Source organism: Denticeps clupeoides, chromosome 1, assembly GCF_900700375.1.
Source record: "Denticeps clupeoides chromosome 1, fDenClu1.1, whole genome shotgun sequence".
In the NCBI taxonomy this organism is placed as follows: domain Eukaryota; kingdom Metazoa; phylum Chordata; class Actinopteri; order Clupeiformes; family Denticipitidae; genus Denticeps; species Denticeps clupeoides.
The window spans coordinates 9,656,390-9,683,009 of record NC_041707.1 but is presented as its reverse complement, the minus strand read 5'-3'; the positions used below and the strand labels follow the sequence as shown (position 1 = coordinate 9,683,009).

General features: G+C 42.6%; 3 protein-coding genes across 4 annotated transcripts; 1 reads left to right on the top strand and 2 right to left on the bottom strand.

Annotated features, from left to right (window-relative positions):
• Window positions 1-148: 148 nt before the first annotated feature.
• On the top strand, window positions 149-2,025 carry LOC114794653 (akirin-2-like). The gene is made up of 4 exons (XM_028987358.1): window positions 149-693; window positions 805-1,140; window positions 1,229-1,300; window positions 1,459-2,025. The coding sequence occupies exons 1-4, from the start codon at window positions 516-518 to the stop codon at window positions 1,467-1,469; spliced, it is 597 nt and encodes a 198-aa protein (XP_028843191.1). The 5' UTR covers window positions 149-515; the 3' UTR covers window positions 1,470-2,025.
• orc3 (origin recognition complex, subunit 3) lies at window positions 1,949-9,551 on the bottom strand. 2 transcript variants are annotated; one of them, XM_028987335.1, is made up of 20 exons: window positions 9,446-9,551; window positions 9,172-9,226; window positions 8,982-9,079; window positions 7,702-7,846; window positions 7,524-7,628; window positions 7,288-7,454; window positions 6,746-6,885; window positions 5,548-5,707; window positions 5,346-5,459; window positions 4,962-5,095; window positions 4,754-4,817; window positions 4,556-4,672; window positions 4,382-4,461; window positions 4,173-4,306; window positions 3,991-4,079; window positions 3,786-3,883; window positions 3,549-3,690; window positions 3,361-3,477; window positions 3,197-3,276; window positions 1,949-2,305 (listed from the first exon to the last, which is right to left on the bottom strand). In XM_028987335.1, the coding sequence occupies exons 1-20, from the start codon at window positions 9,467-9,469 to the stop codon at window positions 2,200-2,202; spliced, it is 2,169 nt and encodes a 722-aa protein (XP_028843168.1). In that variant the 5' UTR covers window positions 9,470-9,551; the 3' UTR covers window positions 1,949-2,199. The 2 variants fall into 2 exon arrangements, with proteins under 2 accessions (XP_028843168.1, XP_028843176.1); XM_028987343.1 differs by having other exon boundaries at window positions 9,176-9,226; window positions 9,446-9,534.
• Window positions 9,552-14,624: 5,073 nt separating this feature from the next.
• znf292a (zinc finger protein 292a) lies at window positions 14,625-26,351 on the bottom strand. Its single transcript, XM_028997682.1, has 8 exons — window positions 26,182-26,351; window positions 24,957-25,111; window positions 24,778-24,856; window positions 24,510-24,645; window positions 24,168-24,370; window positions 23,668-23,804; window positions 21,259-21,397; window positions 14,625-21,164 (listed from the first exon to the last, which is right to left on the bottom strand). Exons 1-8 carry the CDS (start codon window positions 26,329-26,331, stop codon window positions 15,090-15,092), a joined length of 7,074 nt encoding a protein of 2,357 aa, XP_028853515.1. The 5' UTR covers window positions 26,332-26,351; the 3' UTR covers window positions 14,625-15,089.
• Between the last annotated feature and the right edge of the window lie 269 nt (window positions 26,352-26,620).

Sequence of the window (26,620 nt, the reverse complement as noted above, 5' to 3'; positions counted from 1 at the left end):
TAAGCAGTATTTATTTATTCATTGTGATTTAGATCTGTTAAAAGTTCAATATCTCGGCCGTGGATCAGCGCAGCTGAGCCCGGTCTTGGTGAATGAAAACTTCAATTCCCACAGTTCCTTGCGTGCGCCTGCGCGTGGGGCTGTTGCGTCATCAAAAAACGCAGGAAAATCACGGAAGGTGCGTTGACGTCGAGACCCACCGAGAACATTTGTTTTTGTAATTTTTAGGCAGCGTTTCAGAAACACGCGACAATTTTGCGCGTCCTCCGAACGGACGGGTCAGGAAAAGTGGGAACGGCGGAGCAACAGTTTTTAACTTTGTCGACCCACCTAAACTACAAAAAAAATCGTTTTCGTTGGCTAGTTTACGAAGTTCCTTTGCTGCTGCGACGCCGTGTTTTCAATCAGCGGCCGGCATTGCCGAACAACCAGATGGACTAAAACCCCTTTAATAAATAACACCAGGTTGGGTTTTTTTCCGCGTTTGCCTCGATTCGAGGAGAACTCGGCTGATCATGGCGTGCGGAGCAACTCTGAAAAGGACAATGGATTTCGACCCACTCATGAGTCCCACGTCGCCCAAAAGACGGAGGTGCGTCCCCGTGCCGCCGCCGTCGTCGTCGTCCTCGCCGAGGAAGTACCTGCGCGACCAGCCGTCTCCGTTCGGGGAGGTCTCGTCCAGATACACAACAGGTTGGTCCGGCGTTAGAAACTTGTCCAAACCAGCTCCGATCCAAGCGTGTTAGCGAACGCGTGTGGCCGCCCCGGCGTTTTCTAACTTCCCCCCATTGCTTCGCTCCGCAGGGCAAATCCTTCATAGCATCAAACAGGAATATAAGCGCATGCAGAAAAGGAAACATTCTGAAGGCGCTTTCCAGGCAGCAGAAGGTCGCTGCTCCCCCGAGCCGCAGCCCGGCCTGTCGTATGGGAGCGGGTGCGGTTTGCAAGGTGAGATGTCCTCTCCCTGTTCCTGTCCCCTCGCTTTGAAAGGCGCACCCTCCGGTCCCGGTTCGCCGTCGAGGAGAGAACCGCCGCTCTTCACCCTGAGACAAGTTGGCATGATCTGCGAGCGTCTGCTGAAAGAACGCGAGGACAAAGTCCGGGAGGAGTACGAGGAGATGATGGCCTCCAAGCTCGCAGGTGGGTCTGGCTCGGCCGCAGGTCCGCTCCCAGTGCCGTCTGACGCAGGTTTTCTAATCCCCTCTTGTCTTCCCCTCTTGTCCAACAGAACAGTATGACACCTTTGTGAAGTTCACCCATGACCAGTTAATGCGACGTTTTGAAGAGCAGCCTGCCAGTTGTAAGTTCCTGCATTCATTTCCCACAAGATATGATCTTCGGCCTGTCCGGCACATGCTATCTGAAAGAAAAACGTATGCCTGGTCTAGGAAATATATCAACTGAGGACCTCTATCTGCTTAATCGGAGTTCCTCTCTCCCTCTGCTCTTATTTTCCAGATGTTTCCTGAGACAAATACACACCAAACCCCGGCTGGAACAGTGTTGACACGGCTGCAAGTCTATAGCGTTTAAAAGTGCCATATTTCCACTGTTGGCAAAGGCTACTTCTAGTTTCTGTGGTAAACACACTCTCCTAATTGTTTAGGTGCGAGGCTTTATATGAACCATCATAAGCCTTTAAAAGCCTTTTTTTTTTTTTTTTGTTACATTCAATATTATAAAGAATGCCACGGGTGGTCAAATCACAAGATCGGTTGTGAAAGACGGGATCGTTTCAGGAAGACTGTGCAGTATTTGGTGACACTGAAGTGACATCGAGCGCTTTTAGAACTTCACACGCGCCAGAAGACCAGTAATTGGGAGCGTCTCCCTGTTATTCAGCTCTGGTTGGTTTTTATTAAAGTCCTCTGGCAAGTGTGATGTCCATTACGACAGCGATGCATTTCTCAGAGTCCCCCACAGGCTGGAGTCATTGAATCAGACAAGATGCCTTTTAATAGTATTATTTATTTTGATGGCTGTAAGCTTAGACAGTTGATACTTCAAATAAAACATTTAATACAGGTTTGAGTCGTATTCTCATTTTATTATGAGGCTGTTGTGTGTACAAAGACTGTCTGCTTAAGTTCGGAAATTAATATGCTTTGTATATTGCGTCCAAGCATTTACGAAGTTACCTTCACTCCTTTGTGAGTTTAATTACATAGTAATAAGTAACAGTAATAAGTTTCATGTATTTCAGCAGCCTCCCCAAGTGAGTCGGGCCACATGATCCGTTTTCTGCTTTGTGGATTTAACAAATCCCACAAACTCCAGCTCTGACACAGCTTGTATAAACCGAGCACTGAAAAACAAACAGTTAAGGAAGGTATTTAGTTCAACGTTTTTGAATTTTTTTTGTGGGGCCAGTAAAGGCAGCAGCCTTAAAAATCACAGTCAATGCCACAATGAAAATTGTTAAGTAAAGCGATTGTCATTGTGAAACACTGCAGCACAGCACACGGTGACAACGAAATTTGTCCTTCGCTTTTAACCATCACCCTTGGTGAGCAGCGGGCAGCCACCCACCAAGTGTGTATGTAGTACTTGTCGTGCCTACTGGGTAGTTCAATATAAAAGTTATGACAAAGGCCATACAAGCGGTTTGATTAAACTTGCCAAGTGATTCATGAGACACAGAAAACTTGTCTCACTTGAAAATTCTGTGAACGCTAAAAGCATTCAGCCAAAATATTGCACCATATATTTCAATGTATAATAGGTGTCAAAACTTTGCAACACATCAATAAAATAATGTTTATGCAACACCAATATATGCAGTGCTGTTACGTTTACCATATGATAGCCAGTACTAAGAGTTAAAATGTTGTCCACTGTATGAATATTTTAACTGTTCAATGATATATTGAACAGTTAAAATATTCATACAGTGGACAACATTTTAATTAAATTTTAAACATTTAATTCAATTATCATTGAATGATAATTTACTTTGAATTTATATGAAATTAGTAAAACAAATTTACATGGTGAGAGATAACGGTGTTTCTAATGTCTGAAAAACCTTCAGTTCTTTTAAAGCCACTCAAATGTAATGATGTTCCACATTATCTGAGTACCAATCTTAATTATTAGGACTAGTGCAAATATTACAGAAAACTTTATAGCATTTTGGTTTCATTTTCCAGAGAATCGCCCTATTTGGTCATATAAAATTTCACCATGGAAAGGATACTGTTTGAGTTCATCCACTTTGCCGTAGTCTGGTGAATCAGGGTCTTTCCCCTCAGCTGCAGACACCACTGTGCAGTAGGCCTTAAAATGGCATAGTTACAATTAAAGAATCGAAATTTGATATTTCGCCATCCTGAATGCTGCACATCAGTAGGCGTGACCTACCTCCAGCCAGTCAAACAGGTTGATAAGTCTGCCACATTCTAGATGAAGTTTGTACACAACGCAGATGTCGGGTGCCGTGTTGGAGATGGAGCCGGTGTCTGTCTGTAGACCCTCATGCTGCAGTGAAACAGCGATGTCAGGGACCATCACAACTGTGAGAATGTTCTGCTGACTTAAGCAGTAATCACCTGCAGGTAATAGTAGGGGTGGCTCAGGGCAGTCTGGATGGAGGTACGGGGAGTGGCGTTAAGATGTCGCCTCAGTACTCCGGAAGAGCTGTAGTAACACACCTCATTCATGGGCTGAGTCTCTGGTGGAATCAGATATGTCCTATGCACAGAATTAATAAAAGAAAAGAATTTTAAAAAATGTAAAAAAACACAATGACATGCTGACCTGGTTTAATTTTTTTAACCCATAATCACCTAACAAGTTGGTCGACAATGTCCAGCACTTGATTTCGAAGAACTTCAAATGGCGTCATTTTCTTAGATCTCCTGGACTCTCTCATCTCTAACAGAGTCTGTGATGAATGACAGGGTTACAAAAAAAAAAAAATATATATATATATATATATATATATTTTTTTTTTTTGGGAAGAGTATCTTCCATAATTTCCTTTTCATTTACCTTTTGAAGTTGGAAAAGATCAGTTTTCTTCTGCAGGTCTTTTCCTGGAGAAGTTACTTCTTCCTCCATTAAATCCTCACTTGACAGTTCTGATGAAACAGATGAAAATGGAACATCCTCAATGATGACTAAAATGAAGGGGGGGGGGAATGTATGGAAAAACCACCAGAGCAAAGTCTTACGATCAAGTTTGTCAAATTTGGTTATATAATCCTCCAGCTGCTGCAAAGCTTCCTTCATTTTCTCTGACTTCGCTGGTCTCAGTAAATCAGCACAGTTCTGCAACGCTGCCACAAGTTCGTCTTTCGCCAGCATCCTAGCAACGGAGGTCTGAATTGATAAGGCAGAATCTCCCCAACTCGGGAATTTAGGAGAGTCCCAGGTTTGTCACCTTAAAAGCTGCATTGCTGTGTTATACTCTTCTGTCTCCCAAATGTTCTTTTCAAGACAGGATATGTGCAGTTCTCTGACCTGCACATAAAAATGTTCTTTTCTTTTATATCTTGATTTATTTCACAATCCAGGAACCTGATTTGCATTGAGCTTATATGTCACTGGATTTCACCTGCTTGCCAAGAGGATACTTCGGCAGAGACGACGTCAGACTGTGGAGACATCTCAAGACAGGGTGATAGTTCTTGTGGTACTTGCGAAGGTTTTTAATCAGCTTCTGGCACACCTCCTGAAATGCGTTCCATGGTCGTTAGTATCTGAAAGGATTTTACAGACTGAAGTAGAAGAATTTGGGTTTCTTCCCCCTCACCTTCACATGGTCGTCGTTTGTCAGCAGCTTAACCTGTTCTTCAGCATCCTGGTTCTCCACGTATCTTAAAACATTGGACAAAACCAAACATGTTACAGAACCGTTCAGCTCAGATATTCCAATCTTTTTGACAATCCAAGCATATGGTTCGAGATGTGGGAAATCATACTGGGCTGCCCACAGTGCCGCAAGGCTTCGGCGGGTGTACCTCATGAATGATGGCAGCTGGCGGACCCTCTCCACATCCTGGTGTATGAACTGCTGGGCGTGGTCCACGGCCTCCTTTTTGCAGCAGCAGAGCACGCTGAGTGGCTGAGAGTGGAAGTGCTCCACAAGGGCCAGCTGAGGGGAACCAACATCGCATCAGAAAGGGGAGTTCTCCAGACTCCACATGTAAAGAGCAGCCAAAGGCAGCAAAGGCATGACGATCAAAGCAATTTATGTGAGAAATGTATGAGAGCAATAAAAATAATTGTGCTTTTCAAAATGGCAAACTTTCTAAAATGCATGTTGCATGCTTCCATATTAAAATGAACTTATACATTTATTGACCATAGAACAATAACTGATGGTCTAAAACCAGGCTTCTCACCTGTAAACCCTTTATGAAGTTGCGAACAGAAAAGTCATGGTAGAGAAATATGCTTACAAGGACCTGCAACACCTTGCCTGTAAGTTTGAAGGGGAACTTGGGAGTCAGAACAAGCTGCAGAAAAGAGAAAAGAACAGGAATTGCAGTCTTCTCTTGAAGTGAGAATGCAATGCCACATTTTTTTTTTTGTCCTGTCAGTTACCTGGTCAATGACTGTGGCCAGGTGCTGCGTGCAGGACAGAGACTGAAAGAGCTCAATGCAGAGAAGAGAGGAAACCGAATGTGGAAGCATGTGCTGGATTGTGCTGGGTGACGTGGCGATGCCAAAAATGAACATCAGAGGGAGCTGCTGGATGTACCGACTGTTGAAACGAACGGTCAACACAATTTCATGACAGTAATTAATTCCCACATACATAAGATTTAGATCATATTGAATATCAGTGGCCTTACACATTTGAAAAGCTTAATTTAGCAACAGTGTTTCTTCCTCCAAGTAAAATGGGTGCCTATCATGTTCCAGCATAAATCATCAGTCATTTACATAAAAGGAGACATGTGGCTGCGGAGGTGCTGGAATATGGAAGCAACGCACACGATACCATGTGACATGGTTCACTATGTAAAGCCAGCGAAGATACTATAGACCTGCGCTAGTTTTAAACATTGTAGTTGTAAACCTACAAAAATGTTTCTCGCACAGTATTACGGGTTTAATTTGTATTCCAAAACTTTCAAGGCCTGGAAAATTTTCCAGGTTTTTAATGACCATAGGAATGCTGGAGAATATGTTTGTAGACATTTCCTAAAGGTTCATTAAAAGGGTTTATTATCAAATTTTCATTTTGTGAGAATTTAACATTAATACTAGTTTTTCTAGGCAGTCTGTGGTACTGTCGAGCTAGAAATGGCAATAAGTATAAAGAGTGCTTTGGCCATTCTGCTTCACCGCTCAGAGAGCGGGAACTCATACGGTCAGATCTGGAATTTGTGTATGTAGTCATAAGGGGAAAGGTTACCTCCCGTTTCTCATGCTTTTTCCACCCAGAGAATTTCCCACCCCGCCCCTAAAAAGGTAACTACACTGACCGTCATGGCTTGAAAATGTGTGAAGCATTGCAGTTGCTCTGTGTTTGGATGTAAAAAATTAGCACAAATGTGTTTTTTAGTTCCGTCACCGTCTGTTGAACCAGTGAGTTAATACATTTTTTTTCTGGAAAAACACTGACAAGACTTCCTGTCCATGCCAAACTTGCCTCTCTCCTCCTCATTAGCATTTAAAGCTAAATGCATCCTGGGAAAATCTCCTTGTGGGACTGGCTCAAAGTGGCTGTAGTTCTGAATTTTGGATTTCAGACAGAGTATTATGGGACCAATATGAGACTAATCGTTTTTCTTACCTGCATATTAATATGAAGTCCTGCAGCACCCTTGGGCTGAAAGCTTCGAGGTCTTTGAAGATTATCACAACAGGTGGATAAGGTAGAACGTCCTTGCCCAGAGAACTGCACTTCTTGCCCGGAGACCTGGCAGCAAATTTCTACAAGATACATGGTGGTGTTTTTTCCTTCATGCAATATCAGTAATTCAATTCTTCCCTTAAATGTATCCATTCACATAGCGAACACTATCGGCAAAATTTACAAAGGTGAGGAAAGAAGACAATGCCCTCCCACAAATACAGTAAAGCACCACTTGTATGAATCATCTTTGGCAAGAAAAACATATTTTCAAAAAAATATGTCACGAACTGGGAGATCCACAAGGCAGAGAGGTCTTTTTTAGTCCATCTATGCGGCACGGTATTTTTATACCGCAGTCCCAAGTCAAAAAATATCATAACTGCACTTGTATGTGCTTGTGAGTTTCATTTATAATCCATCGATCCCAAACATAATGAAGAGTGAACGTGAAATAAGAGTCGTCTTAATGCCCGTCCTACCTTGACAGCCATCTGGTACCACTCGCAAAGTGAACTAAGGGAGCAGCGCGCCCGCTTCCGGTTGCCAGGTACGCTGCAGCTGCCGCTCTGTCCCTCGTCCTCTTCATTCAAAGGCACGTCGACGCCCATGATGCGCTCCAGGACCTTCTGCATCAGATGCTTCAGAGCTGCGCGGGACAACTTGATCTCACCATATGTTCACTCACGCTTTACCGCATCCACTGAGGGTAACACACCTGTGCACTCTTTGGCTTGTACAGAGACCACGAACGGAGTCACGGACTGCTGCAGCAGTTCGGACAAACCCTGGAACGTCACATCGTGGTCGGGCACGTTCACTCCTGGCAACGGAACAGCAGAGTTACAGATACGCTCACGTCCGTGTGAGAACGAACTCCGGCACACGGAGCTCACCTAACACCAGGGCGGCAGTCGGTATTTCACTGGCCCTCATCAGGCCAGCCCAGTCATTCGCCTTCAACTGGAAACCCGAAGCACATTTCCTGATCAGCTCCAGCAGGCTGTCCAGGGTTTTCTTGTTAAGCTCCTCCTGCAGCGTCTGCAGGAGCAAACCATGACTTCTAACACTTCATTTGAACACATTATTCAAGAAGGAACAAATATATACAGAACAGGCCAAAGGTTTGGACTCACCATCTCATTCAATGTGTTTTCTTTATATTCATGACCATTTACTTAACAGAAAAAGGTGAAATAACTGAAAACATGTTTTATATTCTAGTTTCTTCAAAATAGCCGCCCTTTGCTCTGATTACTACTTTGCACACTCTTGGCATTCTCTCGATGAGCTTCAAGAGGTCGTCACCTGAAATGGTTTTCCAACAGTCTTGAAGGAGTTCCCAGAGGTGTTTAGCACTTGTTGGCCCCTTTGCCTTCACTCTGCGGTCCAGCTCACCCCAAACCATCTCGATTGGGTTCAGCATTTGTACTTTATTGATAATAATAAAATGCTCTAAGCATTGGTAATCAGTAATAGTCAAAGTCCACTTTATTGTCATCTCACTATATAAAAGTACACAGAGATACGAGAGTGCGAAGCTTTGGAGAGTCACAGTGCGCAAAAAGGCAACACAAAAACACGTCAAAGGACAATGTGGACATAAAAACAGTGCAGGTCGAGACAAACTAGACGAACCAGGCAGAAAAGTAGCAGCAATATGACAGTATATCGGCGTGTGTGGATGTATTTAGTATAAAGCGAGTGTGGTATATGAAATGCTGCGACAATAATGGCAGTAGTAGTGATATGAAATTATATATATATGGGTAACACACTTGCCTGTGAACCAGAAGACCCAGGTTCAAACCCCACTTACTACCATTGTGTCCCTGAGCAAGACACTTAACCCTAAGTTGCTCCAGGGATACTGTCCCTGTAACTACTGATTGTAAGTCGCACTGAATAAGGACATCTGGGAAATGCTGTAAATGTGAATATGACGACCATAACACAGCAGCGCAGTGTGAGGTAGGTACAGATTGAAGTATATTGAAGTATTAATACTTCAGTTAAAGTGCAGTACTGATGTTCAGCTTTACATTTACATTTACAGCATTTATCAGACGCCCTTATCCAGAGCGACTTACAAGCTTGCAACGTGCAGTTTGGCAGGGAGAAAAAGCCATCTACAGATGGTTTAAGGCATCAGATGTGGTCGATGCTGAGATGTTACCTCCGTGTCGGACTTTATTTTTTCCCAAAGCTCCTGGCAAATATTAAAGCGCAGCTTGGCACTCTTCGCGTCGTCGTTTCCTTCCGTGAAGTAGTCCTCTGGTGGAGGGGACATGGGTAAATCGTGTCAGCCGGCATCACAGCATTGTAAACCCTCACTCCGCACCTCGAACGGGGAAGGAAGCACATACCTACACGGGGAACCCTTTTCCTCTTTTTGGAACTTGGTTTAAACACAAAACATCCCTGGAGATGACACGACATAAGGTACAAGATGAATACTGGATTCAGTATATTTATACCCCTCCTCCCCGCCATACTTAATTAGCAATTAACGTAACATAACTTTAAATGTGTGATTTTACTCGGTGTAGGTTTCTAGATTTTTCACGATCGGTGTTACACTGGATCGGTAACGTCGGGCGGAGAGCGGCACGATGTAAACACGAGTGCTGCTGTTCTCACCTTCGACACGGACGAAGTCGCCATTAGTCGACCGAAGACGGAGGGCGGAAAGCGGCGAGCCACACGCTTGTCCCTCGGACCGAACAGCCACTTCCTACCGAGTTTCGCGCGGTTGTGACGTAAGGGGGCGGGCGTGTTCAAGCGCCTCAGGGAGGCGTCGATGGGAGCGAACGCGTCAACAGAGCCGCCATCTTGGGAGGGGCTAGCCTCCCTTTTCAACGAATGAACGTCTATCAGGGGCCAAGGTGGCATACAGAATAAAAGCATCATAATCTGGCAAAATTAAGAAGCGATCAAATTTTTTAGGCAAAGCACACAGTCACACAGCCTGTACTATTAACAAAGGTAAAAATGCCCATGTGACGTGCTTGGTAATCTAAAATGAGAGTAAATGAGTCTGTATAGAATTAGTTTCAAGCCAAATAATTTAATTTAATATTTTTAAATAGCACACATTTACCTAATTGAATCTAAATTTAAATATTTTTTAAATTGGAGTTAAACCAAAATTATTGTCCAAATTTTTGTTTTTTTTATGGGTAGAGCGTGGTTAAGTTCCTGCCTGTGTCCGTGTCTTGCTGGGATTGGCCAAGCGGGTACAGAAAATGGATGACTGGATAGAGGTTTGGAGTTTGGAAACAGTGTTTTCACAGGCAAAGCCACAAACCACACCCTTTGGTGTGGATACGTTCACCTGAACAGATGAATGGACCAGGTTCATTTACATTTACAGCATTTACCAGACGCCCTTATCCAGAGCGACTTACAATCAGTTGTTACAGGGACAGTCCCCCCTGGAGACACTGAGCAAGACACAATAGTTTGAACCTGGGTCTTCTGGTTCATAGGTGAGTGTGTTACCCACTAGGCTACCACCACTCTTCAGGTTCGACTCCTGGCAGGGAGCAAGTGGTTCACCTGAGACTATTGCTCCAAATACTCAGGCCTTCTTGCCTTGTAGCTTCAACGGGGATCAAAAAACAAAAACTCAACAGAGATTTACAAAAAGTTCGTTTAAAGATATCTGTTTAGAGTTTAGAGCAGAGTAAAGTGTTCTAGTGTCCTGTGACTGAAAACGAAGCAATTTGTGAAAACATGACCACAGCATGAAGAACATCACCCCCTTTCTTTAACAAGGCCGGTTAGCCACGGTTAGCTCAGCTGGTTACAGCGTGGTGCTCATAACGCCAATGTCGCGGGTTCGATCCCCATACTGGCTAGGTTGCCGGTTCGATTCCCGATCCGCCAAGGTGCCACTGAGGTGCCACTGAGCAAAGCACCGTCCCCACACACTGCTCCCCGGGCGCTTGTCATGGCTGCCCACTGTTCACTCATGGTGATGGGTTAAATGCAGAGGACAAATTTCACTGTGTGCACTGTGTGCTGTGCTGCTGTGTATCACAAGTGACAATCACTTCACTTTCACTTTCTTCAGCCCAAAAGGAACATGAATGAGGAACATGACACCAAGTCTCAACAAGGGGTACAACGGAGGATGAATGCACCTTCACAATATCTGAACTTGTTCACTGTTTCTGCCATGTATGACCTTAAATACGACCTTGTAACTTGTCATTTCCTCTGATACTTCTTTCTTCTGCAGCTGTAAGAGAAGTTCATTTGCATATGACCAGAGGTTAAACACAGGGGCTGAGCCCCAGCAAATAAAAGGGGGCTGCATCATGGGACATCTTCAGCAATTAAAAATAATTGTTACAATTAAGATTTTTTGGCGTTAAAGTTACATGTTTCTAACAATTTTCAGACCTTCGTAACAACCTTTTTTCTAAACCACATTTTTAACAAGCCTTAGAATGAACAAGTTGTTTGACCTGACCTAGAGTGCATAAATTCCTATATATGTATTATAAACACTTTTCAGAATCAAAAGAAGTGGACATCAGCATGCTCAGCATTAGCATTTGTATGGCATTTTACTGAAGAAATGTGTAAAAAGAAAAACAAAGTGGTCAATCGACTGCAAATTAAAAACCTTGAGCTGCTTTAAGAGAAAGCATAGTTGGATTTTTCCTTTTAAAAACCTAGGTTCCACAGTCAGGTGACTGAAAGGGCAAATATCTGTCTACAGCTCTTTATTGATGCCTGAGCCTTCCACTGTGTCACACAAAAGATATCACCAAAGTTCTTAAATCCCTTATTTGCATCATTCAAAACCTAATCAGAAAATAGGACCATCAGGGGTAGAGAGACAGATGGTTTGATGTGCACTTTTTGGAAAGTAAGCCATAGTCGACACCAAAAACAGGAAAACAACAAAACTCTGAACAACATGAGTGGCTAGAATCCCACTGGTGGACCTTCTAAAAAGATGCCCTGAGGATGTTGTGGTGGCTGTGCGTAACTGTTACGTTCCGTGATCATGTGATGTGTGGTTTGTATGTTCTGTCTTGTTGGTGTTTTTCCTTTTTGTAGGAGGAGCCTGTAATTTATGGAACTCCTCCCAGCCCTGACGCTGATTCGCGCTCCCATCGGAGTGATGCCGCTAAAGACGGTGTTACGTCCTCTGACGTATTTATTTTAGGTTTATTGTATTGTAAACATGAATCGTCATGCTACAGTATGTTGTTTCTCTCTCATCTTTTTCCCTTTTTTCTTCCTCTCGTCTACCACACTGCCGGCTTGGTGGAGCTCAGCTGTGCCTAATTGCACCAATCACCGCTGGATCCACATTGGCTAACGAGGGGAGCTCTGTGGAGTTAAAGGCTGCCGACACCTGAAGGACGGGGGAGGGTGTTTTGTGAGCAGAGCAGAGCAGAGCAGAGCAGAGCAGAGCAGAGCAGAGCAGAGCAGAGCAGAGCAGAGCAGAGCAGAGCAGAGCAGAGCAGAGCAGAGCAGAGCAGAGCAGAGCAGAGCAGAGCAGAGCAGAGCAGAGCAGAGCAGCTTAGGAGAAGGTGCCCTCCTGCTTTCTGACCCGCTCACTAGAGAAGAATGTGTTTTCTCCTGCCTTAGACATTAGCTTGTGTGCTATTGTTTGTGTTATGTGTTAGCTTATTATTTATGCTAAGGTGCTAGCCTTAACTTCAACTTCACCCGTTGTCAGCTTATTAGTCATTACTACAACCCCATTCCTACTCTTTTCCGAAACTTGAGTTCTTTGTTTTTGTTTACTTACTTATTTTAAGAAGGAGCAGTAGGGAGGAGGACGCCATTTACTTTTGGTCATCTTTTCTCATGTGTTGAGTTAGTAAGGGAGCCAGGTAAGACTTCTGTCGTTTATTTGATATTTTCTTTTGTGAGGTTACCTGAGTTAGAACTGTTATGTTTGTTATTTTGGCCTTGTTCCCTCCTGAAGTTTGTTTTGCTCCTGTTTTGGATATTTGAGTTTGTAAATAAAATCTTTTTGTTTGGCATTTAAGAATAGTGTGATCTTTTTTGGAGTGTTGGGACAGGGGAAATGCCAATTAGACATTGTATTCAGGTTAGTAGATAAAAAGCTGCTATCTTAATTCGTTTTGTTACTTCTCTTCCACCCCTAGACACGAGGAGAACGTAACAACGGCGTGGTGCGACGTGGAGGGGGCGGAAGGAAAGAGGGAGACTGAGAGAGGGAAAATACGCAGGACAGATGCCCTGTTCACATTTCGTCTACCCGGTGCTTTTCGTTGCCTGACTGTGTGTCAAGGCGTGACTTGTTTTGTTTTATTAAAAATCACTTAGTTCCAACGGTTGTGACGTTTCCCTCCCTCTTTCTAATTGTTCACGTTCCTGACCTAGACCAGGACATAACAGTAACTCTTTGACCTATTTCTTGACTTCTGAAATTAGAAGCGTTACATTGCGAGAGACATCTTGAATGAACAAACTACACTCATCTCCACAGGTCCTGCCCTTTCCAGCCAGCAAGAGGCCCAGAGCCAACCTGTTCTGAAGAGTCATGCGTGTTTAGTTTTTCATGTAGTTTCTGTACAGGCTGTCATTTTAGATTGAATATGTATAATATATGTATTGTCTTCTAAATAAATCCCCTTATACCTGGCAACATGGGCAGTGCTGATTCTTACATGCCTGTTCCTTGGAGTAGATACAGTCCATTAGTGTTATTTGTTCACTGACTGTTATGTGAATGTTAAAGTAACATTGTAAGGAATACACATTTGGTCAACTGAACCTGGATTCCTTTCAAACTGGTTGCTGTCTTACATTGAGTAGTATATAGTAGTCTGAGTAGTCACAATGAACAATGACAGATATCTATATATCTCCTGTGCAGACATAGCAACAAGTGCATTAACTTGTACCCTCAAAACCTGAAATGACATACTCAAAATAATCTGAAAATATGCAGTATAATATAACTCTGAATTTATAATACATCAATGGTTCAGGATTGAGCATATATGATACTGAGAAAGAGAAAATGAAGATAGAACCCAATAAGAATCTATTGTCCACTTACAAAAAAGCACAACTTTACAGTGATTCAGTCATCTGAAAGAGGTTTAGAAATTATAGGCCTGGACAGGCAATGGACAGTGCAGCATCTTGACTATAATCTGAACCAAAAATATTGCAAAAAAAAAAGAGTAGTATTGGAAGACAAAACTCCAACCTGTCATTCTGGGCACATTTAGGCACCATATGAGATTAACTAGGCCCCAAACTATAAAAGTCATTTGTCACATTTTACACATCACTATAGTTACTCACAGCATCTATTAACAGGGGTCAGCAAGACGCAACTCATTGACCCTTATGCTGTGGCTCCCTGTGTCTTTGTGAAGATTATTGTAATTTTGTAACATGTAAATTTGATGTGACTCAAAATATGCACCAAAAATGCCCTATATGCATATATGCCCGCCACTACGCCTGGTCATCAACAGCAGAGCTGTTAATCATATTGCTCTTCTTAATCTGATGCTTCTTGGGGTGAGTAAACTGTTGTTTGCAATATTTTGTGACATGTTGATTTTAAGTCAGTAAATTGAGTAAAGTTAGTATAGTACCGCTAAGTTAGACCACAGCTCCTCTTTTCCCCACACATGCAATTTTATAAACCCCCCCCCAAACTTTTTTCTTTGCATAAATAAAATTTCACAAGCAAAACACTAGCCTAGTACTTTTATATAAAGCTTAAAAGTTAAAAAGACCATTTGAGAAACTATTTTATATAAAACCAGAATAACTGACATTAACAGTGAAAAACAAAAAAAATGAATACAAAAGCAACAATTTTCACTTTATTGAATACTTTGTGGAAGACTTTAAATTTACAGACACTACAGTGATGTAAAAAATAAATACATACCAAATAAGAAAAGGAAATAAATCCCATGGGGATATCAAATTTTAGCTTTTTTTCTTCTTAAAATCAATTAATAAAAAAAAAAGAGGCTTCATAAATACAAACATCTTCTATCCTAAATTGCCTACATATTGTCATAATACAGAACATTTCACTAACATACATAATGGTATATCAAAATGTATGACAATATTATTTCCTATTTTAAAAACCTCTATTGTTCTTCAATATCCATTGTCTAGGAGCCATAACTGTTCCACGTTATGAAAGTACAGATTTAATGTGTTGGGTTTTTCTGTCTTCCTCTCTGCAGCATGTTACATTACTAGTCCTGAGTACAAGGTGTAAAATAGAGACGTTATACTTTCAAATCGACCATCAACTGTAGAGCCATTTCTTAAGTATCACTATGGGACACATATCCTGAAGTTGTTTCAGTAAAAGGTCAGCACCATTGGAAAATGTTTTGTCCATAACAATCTTCACATTTTTCACAGACTTTATTTTCAGGGGATTTCTAAAATTAACAAAGAGTTCATTGGATTTTGTCTTGTTGGTTTCATTTGAAGTTTTGCCCATGATGTTGGATGATTTTTGTTGAAGCGTACGCTGCCTCTTTAATGGAGTTTCCGTCTTGCCGCTTTCACTGGCTTTCCTTTTTACAGAGTTTTTGGAATCTTCCAGAAACGCAATGAAAGATGACTGGAAATCAAGGGTTTTTAGTGCAACATCGTCCATTTTTACCTCCTGCTGCTTATTAGGGTTGGACTGTGTTGCCATCATCATATGACTGACATTTTCTTCAATGCGGTTCCTCAGACTTTTCATCCTCTCCTGGGAAGGAACTTTTCCTGCCAACTCAGATTTCCGAGGACGACCCCTTTTACGCTTAACAATCACTGTGACGGGAGCAGCTTGGACATTTTCGTCATCAGTTTGCTGATTGTCCACTGCTGGTACCACACTAGGCTCCTCGGTGGGGCATGGAATGACACTTCCACCTTCGTCAAGGTCCGTTTGCTCGATGTCTGAATCCTCAGTGGACACTCCATCAGATTTATTTGCATCCTTGGTTCTAGAACGTGGACATTTCTTACAAAAGATGAACTGACTTCGCCGATCTTCAATGTATCGCTCTGTAAGCCCGTGAGTCGCATAATGTTTGAAGATATTCCGTTCAGCGCTCGATACCGAATCACAGCCCTTTATCATGCATGGGTACTGCAAGGGAAACTTCTTAGTGCACATAGCCGATGCTTCGTCCAAGGTCTTCAGAGATGGCTTTCCGAAGCTTGTCCAATGTTGAAGCGCTTTCTCTTTTTTCTTGGTATGCTTCCTCTTCATCTTCAACTTGTTGTTTGCAATGTTCTCTTTTCCATTTTTAGGATTGACTTTTGTTGTTGTAGCCAGTTCGTTGCCATTACTTTTTGGTTTTGATTTGGTTGGAAACAATGATTGGTGTTTTGCCATCAGATGTCGAAGGAGATTTGACTTTGTGGAATACATGCGATCACAACCCTCAAATTCACACTTAAATGTCAGGTCCACCTTTGCAGAGGCCAAGTCACCACCTTCTGAAATCTTTATTGCCTTATGATGATCTTTAATGTGGTCCAAGTATATCAGGGGAGATGTAAATGAGGCTGAGCACTTGGCATGGTCACAAGGGAAGGTACCAAAATCAAGATTTGATAACATGGCACTTGCTTCATCCACCGAGAATTTGTGAACCAAGAGATAATGTTTCAGCAAGCCAGTCACTTTGGGAAGCACCTTAGAACAATTCTCGACTTGGCAGCTGAATTCCTGAACCAGCCCGTCAACAGAGTCATTCGAAACACCACCTCTGCATTCACCATCTCCGTCCATCTCATGTATAGCCCTATAATGAAGTACTAAGTTCTGTTCGATTGAAAAAGCAGCCGCACAGCCAGGATAAACACAACAATATGGTCTATATGCCTTGAAGAGTTCATTAGAGTCACCAGGGTCAATTCTGGGGCCTGGGCTTTTTTGGAGTTTCTGAACAGGTGACATGATTTTAGGTGTGTGCGATTTCGATTCTAATGCTTCTTGGGTGTTTACACCCTGTGTTGTCCCTTGGTTTTCCTTTTTGTTTTCAGCCTTGAGAAGACTTGTTACAACTTGCTCCTTCGACAGAGAGTCAGCACTGACGACTAATGCACCTAAGGCACCCGATGCCTCATTCATTTGGAGGGAATCACCTTTTGCAAGTTGTCCTGGCACATTTATGTCATGCTCTTGTTTAATGTTCACCAGCATCTGCTTCATATTCATAGATGCTACCACTGGCTCCTTTCGCGAGACAATTGGAGGACGATTGGATTGAGCACTTACAGAATTGCCACTCGCAGGCTTTTGATTGATTTCATTAAGCCTTCCTTTTTTTATTTTGGTGATGTCTTCACGTGATAGGTGGTGGACGTTCATATAATGAATTCTGAGGCCTGTGGTTCTAGTGAATTTCCTTTGGCACAGCTGACAACTGTAAGGGGAAAACTTGTCTGTTGTCTTCTTGAGTTCATTTATCATATCATCAGAGTAATTGTGTTTTCTGAAGAGATGCTTGAACAGGGCCTCCTTTGTCATTGCACCATAATCACAGTCCTCTTTTTCACATCTGAAAGGCTTTAAGTCACAAATTTTTTCATTTGCTTTCTGTACATTACGTTCTGGGACAGAGTTGCAGGTTCTCTTTAGAGTTTCTGTGTTAACCTTTTGATCAGGGACACTGGTGCAGCTTTTATCCTTAGATGCATCCTTACAGACGTTGTCAAGCAAATCCAGACGCTGCAAAGCTTTTTCAATTTCTGATATTTTACTGTCTTCTCTTGTCTGCATAACATGTTCAGGATTGGCAGAATTTCCATTTGAATCAGTCGTTTTCATATCTAATTCAGGTGCATTCTGCTGGTGAGGCTGAGATGCATCCAGCATCTCAGACAAGCTTTCATTTGGTTCTTGAGAAGCGTGTTGCGCCACTTGCTCCATGCTTGTTGAGGGAGCGTCATTTGCTCCATTCTGGAAATAACCTGAACTGTAGGATTCAGTAAAATTGGCCTTCTCAAAGATGCCTGCGTCAGTCGCTTGATATATGGCCGATTCTCCAGGCTCATCCTTGAAAGTCATATTGTGGCTCATCATTGGTTGATACATATCTGAGACGTTTGGATCGTTCAGAAAATCGAGAAATGACGTAGGAAGGTCAGCTGTTAAATCAACCTCATCAAATGCTTTGCACTGGGAACGCTTAGACAAATGGCCACCAAGAGATTTTGTGCTAGCAAATTCCCTGTAACACCTGCTGCAGATCACCTTTCCATCTTTAATAATGGCAGGCCATTTAGTCCTCTTTGAAGAGCGGATCTTTTTCACTTTCTTGGGATCATCGCTTTGACTTGATATTTCTTTTCCCTCCACAGAGATTTCAGTCTCCTCTTGGTCTAATTCATGAGAGTTAGAAACCTCTCCAGAATCACTGTAATATGGAACCGAACTGTTCATTTCGGAATTGTGTGGATGGTCTGAGGACGTTTCCAGGTGAGGTTTATAAGTAGGTGACGCAAGGTGAGTAACATTATCAGCATCTTCAGGAAATGAAACAATGTCAAAAGTCACTGCAGTGTCTATTGTGTCTAACGAGGAAACTGAATTAACAGGAACGTCACTTGAATCGGCTGAAATATATGGATGCAAAGTTGGACAATGCAGAGCATCAGGATGTGAAAAGTTACCATTGTGAGCAACTACACTTGGATGAGGGTGCCCCATCTGAGACATCTCAGGTTCTTCGCTTGTCACTGCTTGCGGCAGCTCACACTGCTGCCCAGATTCAGGCGAATGCAGAACCATAAAAGAGCTTGAGATGTACTTTGATGCCTGATTCATCACACTTGAGTCTGTATTCAATGCATGTGGAGTATTACTACTTTCTGCTGAGGCGGTTGTGTGTGCAGAATCACTCTGTGCGTGCAGTCCAGCATCTGGTTTATCAACTCCACATGGGAAAGAATGAAGCGACTGCAGATCGGGTAAGGGCTGATCGGGGCAATTACTTGGTTGAGAAAAATGACAATTGTAATTATTTCCAGGTTGTGGATGCCACATATGATTAATATCTGTACGGACCTCGTTCTGATTGGCTTGAGGCTTTGTGCATGGCTGGTATGGAGTGTTAAAAGGCAGGGTGCCGGCAGGAGCAGAGTCTTCAGAGACAAGGTGAGATCCACGTGTTGAATCCATGGGAAAGTCCAACTGCGGAATACCGGCAAGCTTTTGAACGAGTCCAAGACCTGAGTCATTTACCTTTTTAGTGATGGTTGGCAAGATGGGTGTCTTTTGAACAGTTGAAAGCTTCTTTGAGGACAATTCCACTAATCTTTTGTACTTTCTAGACAGTTTCCATTCTTCAAAATCGTCGGGATGCACCTTTTTGACATGTCGTGACAGACTTTTCGATGTACAGTACCTGCGACTGCATTCCTGAAATGGACAGACGTGGGTCAATTTATCTTCTATGCTTGGCAGACTATTATTCTGCAAAGGCTCATCCGGTGTCTCTTTTTTGGGTGGCATCTCTGCAGAGCTGGAAGTAGAGCCAAACAACTTTCTATCCAGTACTGTCTGGGGCTGAAGCATAGGTTTGGAGCAACCCACGGCTTCTAAAGAATTGATGGATATCGGTTCCAGTTTTACAGAGCATGGCTGTGTAACTGGTAAAGGACCCTTGAAAGGGCTTAGACATGACTGTGATGCTTTGGTGGTCTCGGAATCTGGTAAATCCACCTGACTAACATGGACATCATGAACTGGAATTCTGGCCTGATGTTGAGCTGATGAGCATGTCAGGTCACTCCCATCACTGAGGGCTATAGCGGAGTTCAACATGCTTTCAACTGAGTGTTTGATTTTTGCTGATGCAGATTCTGATAAAACAGTACAAGCACTGTCTGATAGTTCATTCACTTGGACGCTTTGAGTTGGTTCACTTGTGTAGGGCATTTCCTGCTTATGTTGTTTCTGGTGGAAAAGCAACTGGGATTGAGAGTAAAACATTTTGCCACAATCTGCAAATTCACAAGTGAACATTATGTAGTGCTGTGCTTCATGGTCATACAGCTGGTAGGTTTCTGTAAAAATTCGGCCGCAGTTTGGAAACATGCACTGAGACTTAAATTCAGTGTGTACTTTTCTATGCATAAGAAGCTCTGCATGTGAATGAAAGCGTGCTTTGCAATCTAACTGAATGCAGTAGTATGGCTTTAAATCACAATGCATTTTCAAGTGATCATTCAGGTGAGTGACATTTACAAACTGTCTGCGGCAGTACTGACAAACCGCCTTTTGGCACTGTGTTTCAAGGAAACATCTAGCCTCGTCATCATTTTTGTGAACTTTCATATGGGCCACCAGGTTCCTGAAGTACTTGAAAACCTTCTGACAGCTGGTGACAGGGCACGAGCAGTCCTCAGTATTTTCGCTTGCACCTGGCACACGCTTGGGTTTTACAGGACTCAGGGTAACAGTCTGAGTGCTACTGCTATGGGCTGTTGAAGAATTAGGAGTAATTGCAATAGGTCTTTGTACTGGGCTAGTCTTTACAAAAGCTAGGGGATTTATCTCTGCTTCCAATGTCTTTGAAGACTTCTTGGAGGACTTCATAGCAGCAAGCCGTTCCTTGCTAGACTGTTTAACATGTAACATTACGTGAGGTTCCAAAACTGCTCGAGTGTCGAAAGACTTTGCACATATTGGGCATCGAAACAAGCCATCCTGGACATGCTTCAGTGCATGTTTCACAATTCTGTGCCCAAGAAACTCCTTATCACACAACACACAATACTGCATATAGGCCCGCCAATTACGAAATCTTGCAGATACAAATCCTTGCTCTCTTAGCTTCTTCATTTCCCTTTTTTTCTGTCGTTCAGCTTCGATCTCACTGAGATTACTTGCAGGGCTCATCAGAAAATGCAAAAAATTTTGACTGCTGCCCATTTCATCTTCCTGCCCCTCTACATCCTCCCCATCATTGAGCTCATCAATGGATGACACAATAGATGCCTCATCACCCATCAATTTCAAGCAGTTGCGTTTTAGAGTTTTCCAGTCCCAAAATTCTGGATCAAAAGGCCACTGCATCTTCAAGGCCAAAAGGAGATCACAGCGTAAGGAATTAGGAATGGGAAGAGACTCCTCCTCCAACTTTTGGTCAGGTTCATTGAAAAGTGATTCAACAGCATAGTATGAGTCCACAGTGGGTTTGTGAAGGAACTCTGTCAGCTGACACGCCCGTTTTACCTCCAAATCATTAGGCATTAGGCAGGAGATGGTTTTGCATATTGTGGCTTTACTGTCTTCACTGTCACTTGCTCCTATTTTCAGGGCTTGAATGCACATTTCAATGCAAACAGGAAGTCCTACATTTTCAACCTATAAAATCAAAAGAACATTTTGAGTTTATATGACACGTGACTGCAACAATATTCAAATGTAAAATAATAATTTTAATAAAAACAAAGCTGACCTCTGACTGGATAACTTTGATAAGCAGCAGGATGTGATAAACACTCCCGGTCAGCAGCATTAACTGCTTGCACTCCTCCAAAAATGCTTGTGCAGATTCAAACCGCATCCAAAGCTTACTCCAAAGCAGCGTAAGTTCCCTGTAAATGGAGAGAAGTTTTGTATTTACAATTTACAATGATTGTTGGTAAATTCCAATTCAAAATATAATACTGTTAAATGAGATTATAAGTCCAGACTTGTACACCATTCAACTCTTAATACATTGATGTTATTTTATGAATTTTACATTTACAGCATTTAACAGACACCCTTAACCTGAGCAACTTGCTATCCGTAGTTATGAGGACAACCACCCTAAAGCATTAAAAAAAGATCTATGCAGCGCTTCACCAAAGTACAATAGGTCGACTGTGTTCATTGCTATTCTATGACCAGTGTCTTGTTACTGTGTGTAAATTTCAGAGCACCTGTACTTTTAATGTTGGCACTGACCCGAACCCTGTGCAGAGGTCACGTGCTGTCATCAGAGTTGTGGCGAATTTAAAACAAATGGAGGTTGTGCACAAAGGGGCATATTTTTAATTTCTCATATTTTTTTATTTCTCCCCTTAATTCTTTGTTCTTGAGATAGGACTAACCCACTTTGACTTGTGTAAAATGAAAATAGTGTTGCCTTAAGTCACATGGGCTGTAAAAGCAGGAAGCCTGATGATGCAGCTATTGCATGAAATGCAAAACCGGAAAGAATGTACAATGTAATCAATAGCCTATTTGACAGAAAATCCACTTGTCTGGTATTTACCAACTTATCTAACAGGACTGATGTCAAGAGCCAAAAGACACAAGCCGCTAGAATAAGCAATTTTAAGGAAAAGACCACTTGCTTATCCACCGCTGTACATAAATTCCATTATGGTAATGTATGTTTGACCTTGACGTCACACTTTTGCGATAGTACGGCTTGAAGAGTCAGGGTTTGTTTTAGGGGTGTTGAAATTAATTGCACAATTGGTGTATTGCGATGCAGACGTGGACAATTCTGCATCAATTCAATGCAGAACATAATAAATTATGTCATAATGATGTTGCATAAAAATTCTCGTTAAGGAGTAGTGCTGGTAGTGACTGTGGCTGCCTGATCTGGTAGGGACTATGGCTGACCGGGGCCATTATTTCTTATGGCTTGTGCGGCAAAAGAGCAGTTGTCAGTGCCAGATTTGTACCATTTTCCCCCTCGGTTCCAATGCACAATAGTTAAGGAAGACAAAAACAGGATCGCGTGCAAATGCATCATGGCACACAGTGGTCAAAGAATAAGAATCAAAGCGGGCTTGTGTTCGGTCTTCCCCTTCGAAAGATACACACAAAGCGGGAATGGAGGAAAAACTGATCTTATCAAGTCTGAAGTCTCTTCACAACACAACATTATCATCTTAACAGTTCAGAAAAGTATGCAATTTTTTTGCAGCATTGGTGACCCCCCTGAGGCTTTGGGCGCAGAGAGAGGCAGCTTGCAGCGATGGCACAGTGGGGAGAACGGGACCCGGCGAATGGCACAAAGAGGCCAGAACTTTGTTTTACTCTCTGCCTCTCTTCCGCTTGCCTCCCCAACTCCACAAACCCTGACGTTAACTGATAGAGCAGAGTCTGGGGTTGCAAAATAATAGCAGTTGTGGCTTTCTATCAAATTGAATTAATTCAAATCGCGATTGCGGTTCATAATATCATTCAGCCCATACCACTCAACACCTTAATTGTACATGTCTTTGCACTGAACTGTCAGTCTACACCACACAAGCATTATTATCTTGGTAGAACTCCCATGTTTACAATGTGTGTACTATGGCTGCTTTGTCTGATGTGAACTTCTATTTTTAAGTTGAAACTGAATTAAATCATGTATTTCAGCTTTATGACAAGAGATCTTTGTTCATATATGCTAGATATCCGCAGCCATCTAGATCTTTTCACAAGTCAATGTATTTGGCTGTACTGTAAGCAATAATAATAATACAAATGTAATATTCACACCACTGCAGAAATGGGTTTTGATCATATGTTTCATAATGTAGCACAAGAGATAGAGCTGATTACTGTACATTGCAGCTTTTAAGAAACTGATAACCAGATGGAACCTCAAACATTGAGCCAAACTGTACCAGACACAACCACACTCACAAATAACAAACAGCTCAGTATGAAAATGCTGGAAGGAGTTAGCAAGCTTTAGCTGGTTGTCTAAAGGCACCATAAAAAATTATGTCTACTGACTAGATTACCAACACTACACTACTCAGAATTAAAATTAATTTGGCATCAGCGAGAGTCACACCCAAACTCAACTGGGACAGGTATTCAGTGGAACATTACATTTTTATTCATATTTGGAGACAATACAAAAACTTACCAGGCACAGTACACATCGCCTTGTACAAGCTGTCGCTTTAAGAAGGCAGAACAAAGAGCAAGTGCACCCTTCTCATCGCCTTCAGATTCCAAATTACAGATCATGTCCAAGGCATCTTTACAGTCTACCTCTGCAATCTAGAAACACAAAAATACACACATGACAGCAACAACAGTCATATACAGAGTCATAATCATACAGGCCATCTTGCTGTACTAAGGTCCATTCTTAGCCAGATATTATTTAGTGGTGGACCATTCCAAACACAGCAGTGACCTTGGTGTGATGGTGAGATGTTTGTGTTGTGAACGCATCAGGATTTGCACATCATTTAAAAAATCCTTCAAACTGGTTACAAGGTTCAGGAGTTTTTAATAAAGTGAACAACTTAAGCAAATCATTCAGAGTTTTGCACTTCACAATCATTCGTTCAGCTTAAGTAATGCCAAGCCCCATAGAAAATTGGTTTGGATGATATTCCATCAACATGACCTGCTTACCTCTTGCTTAAGCTCTTCCTGTGAATTGGTCGCACACAGGCACACAAGATAGGTTTGTTTAAAGTTCTTTTTCCCTCCAAACCCAGGAAACTCTGAGCATGTCTTGGCGAGCACAGCAGCTTTTTCAGCTTGATTCTTTTTTATAAGGTGCTTGATTCGCATATCAAGGAGTGTGGGTCCTTCCAGGGCCAAAAACTCATTGACTTCAGAACAGCAAGAGAGGAAAATAATCAAAAATTAAAAACTACCATTCTGACATATAATTAAGCAAAGAAATGACTTTGGAGCAAATTAAAAATGTAACAATAACCAGGTTTAATTTAAAAAGCAAAACCCTCATACCTCTCTCTCTATCTGGCATCTCATTAGACAGAATGCTGCACAGGGTGGCATTGGTCCAAACCCCACTTTCCGCTGCCACAACTGATAGCATGTGAATCTGCGAACTCCCATTCTCCCGCAGGATGCCATGTGCCGTCTACGAAACGTAAAGTCACGCAGAAGAAATATGGGTTTTTACAATAGCAGTTATTAAACAAGACCTAGTCCAAAAAAATATGAAAACCAGGTTTGTACATATTTTAAAATACAAAAATAACTGGCTCCCGACCTTCACGGATGACTGAAACTCTTCCCATAAGGCACCTGGAACGGGCTCAGTGAGTGAAAGCAAGAGATCCATGCAGCTTCTGGGATGGAAATTGGGGCACATTTTAGTGGGGTCACTTTCGGTCAAACAAAATTGCGGGTCAATGTATTTACCCCCCCCCCCCCCAATAAAATACTCACAGGCCTAATTTGTCAAGCACAAGCGGAACTTGTTGACATTCGGGGGAGAGAGAAGGGGTGGCTTCAGCATAACTAAGTATCGCCACGGAGTACATCTCCAGTAAAGGCAGTGGATTCTCTTCAGTCTTCCATCGTCCCCCATGTTCTAGCAGGACCTTGAAGATACAACGCACACAAAAATTCACGGTTGAGACCAAAAGATCTGAGCGCACCAAAATCAGCGTGCACCATGGGAAATTTAAAGGACACCAGAAGCAACCAAACCTAGTTTTATGCTCTTGTAATATACCATGAAATAAAAAAAATAATAATAATAATATTTGATATTTCTTGTGAGTTTCTACTGTACGAAACATAAAATTCAAAGAGATGCACAGTGGGTCCGGCCTTAGCCCAAATAGATCAACCAACAATTTGTCCATCTTGACTGAGGGGGGAAATATATTTATATATATTTTTTCCCCACGTACAATACTGGATATGTGCAGTATCAACTAGTGCAGACATAGTGATTTTTTATTTATTTATTTGTTTTAGACAAGATGCCAAATGCATTGTTCTTCAGGTACGGCAACCACCAGACAGAAACCATTCAAATTCTGCACAACATCTATGCACGTAGCCTACGAAGTCAATTTAACAGATCGAGCTGACTTACTGGCACGGACTGAGTAAATAAAGACGATCCATCAGCTCTGGACATCAAAGGCAGGGCCAGGCTAGTTTGTGTCAAACCGTATAATAAAAGCCATTACACTCAGCCTCCATAAAGATGGACGCAAATGTCACGTATTAGCTAAATTCTTGCCAATGAAAGAACGCCGTGCGGGCGAAATGGACGGGATTCGTGCATTTAAAGAATAGACGCGTATCAGAACACAACGCAATTAGTCAATATTGGCACAAAAAGCTAGCTAGCGCTTAGCAGATGGGGCTTGGGGGGGGGAAAGGGTCTCCCACATAGTGGGCGCTTAGCCATGAAAAATTGACACCGATAAACTTCTGCAACTGCGCGGCATTTTAGGGCACGCCGCCGCTACCGAACGTTTAATACGGGCTCGATTCGCATGCGTGCGTTTTCACGGCGCGGCGAGCGGCGACCCGCTAGCCTGGTTTTTTTTTTTTTTTTTTTTTTTTTTTTTTTTTGCAGTCGGTCATTTGATGGCTAGCGTTAGCATTCGTCGCTAGCGACACATCAACAGTCATCAGTCCCGAAACTGCAGACCTGGCAAAACTCCTGGCAAAAGCTGGAAGAGACGTCCGGCGGCGACGCGGAGCCCTCCTTCAACGCGGCCGTCAGCTCCTGGAAGCGGTTGCGGAGGGCCAAAATCGCTTCCCTTGTGCTGCGCTCCTGGTCTGCCTCCCCCTCCGCCATCTTCACAACAATCACGGCCGCGTCCGGACGGAGCTTCGCGTGCTCGGGCGGGGGCGCGCGCGCTGACGCAAGGGTGGGGGGGGGTCTGAGATCAGGCATGAGAAGATAACTTGCCCCCCCCCCTCGCGTACACGTTCAGAGAAACATCAGGTATAAAACTCGTACAAGACACCGTGATCACCCCCCCTTGATGTCAGGGGGAAATAATTCATATGTGAACCTTATCGATCAGGCATGAGAAGGTAACCTGCCCCCCCCACACACACACATACACGTTCATAGAAACATC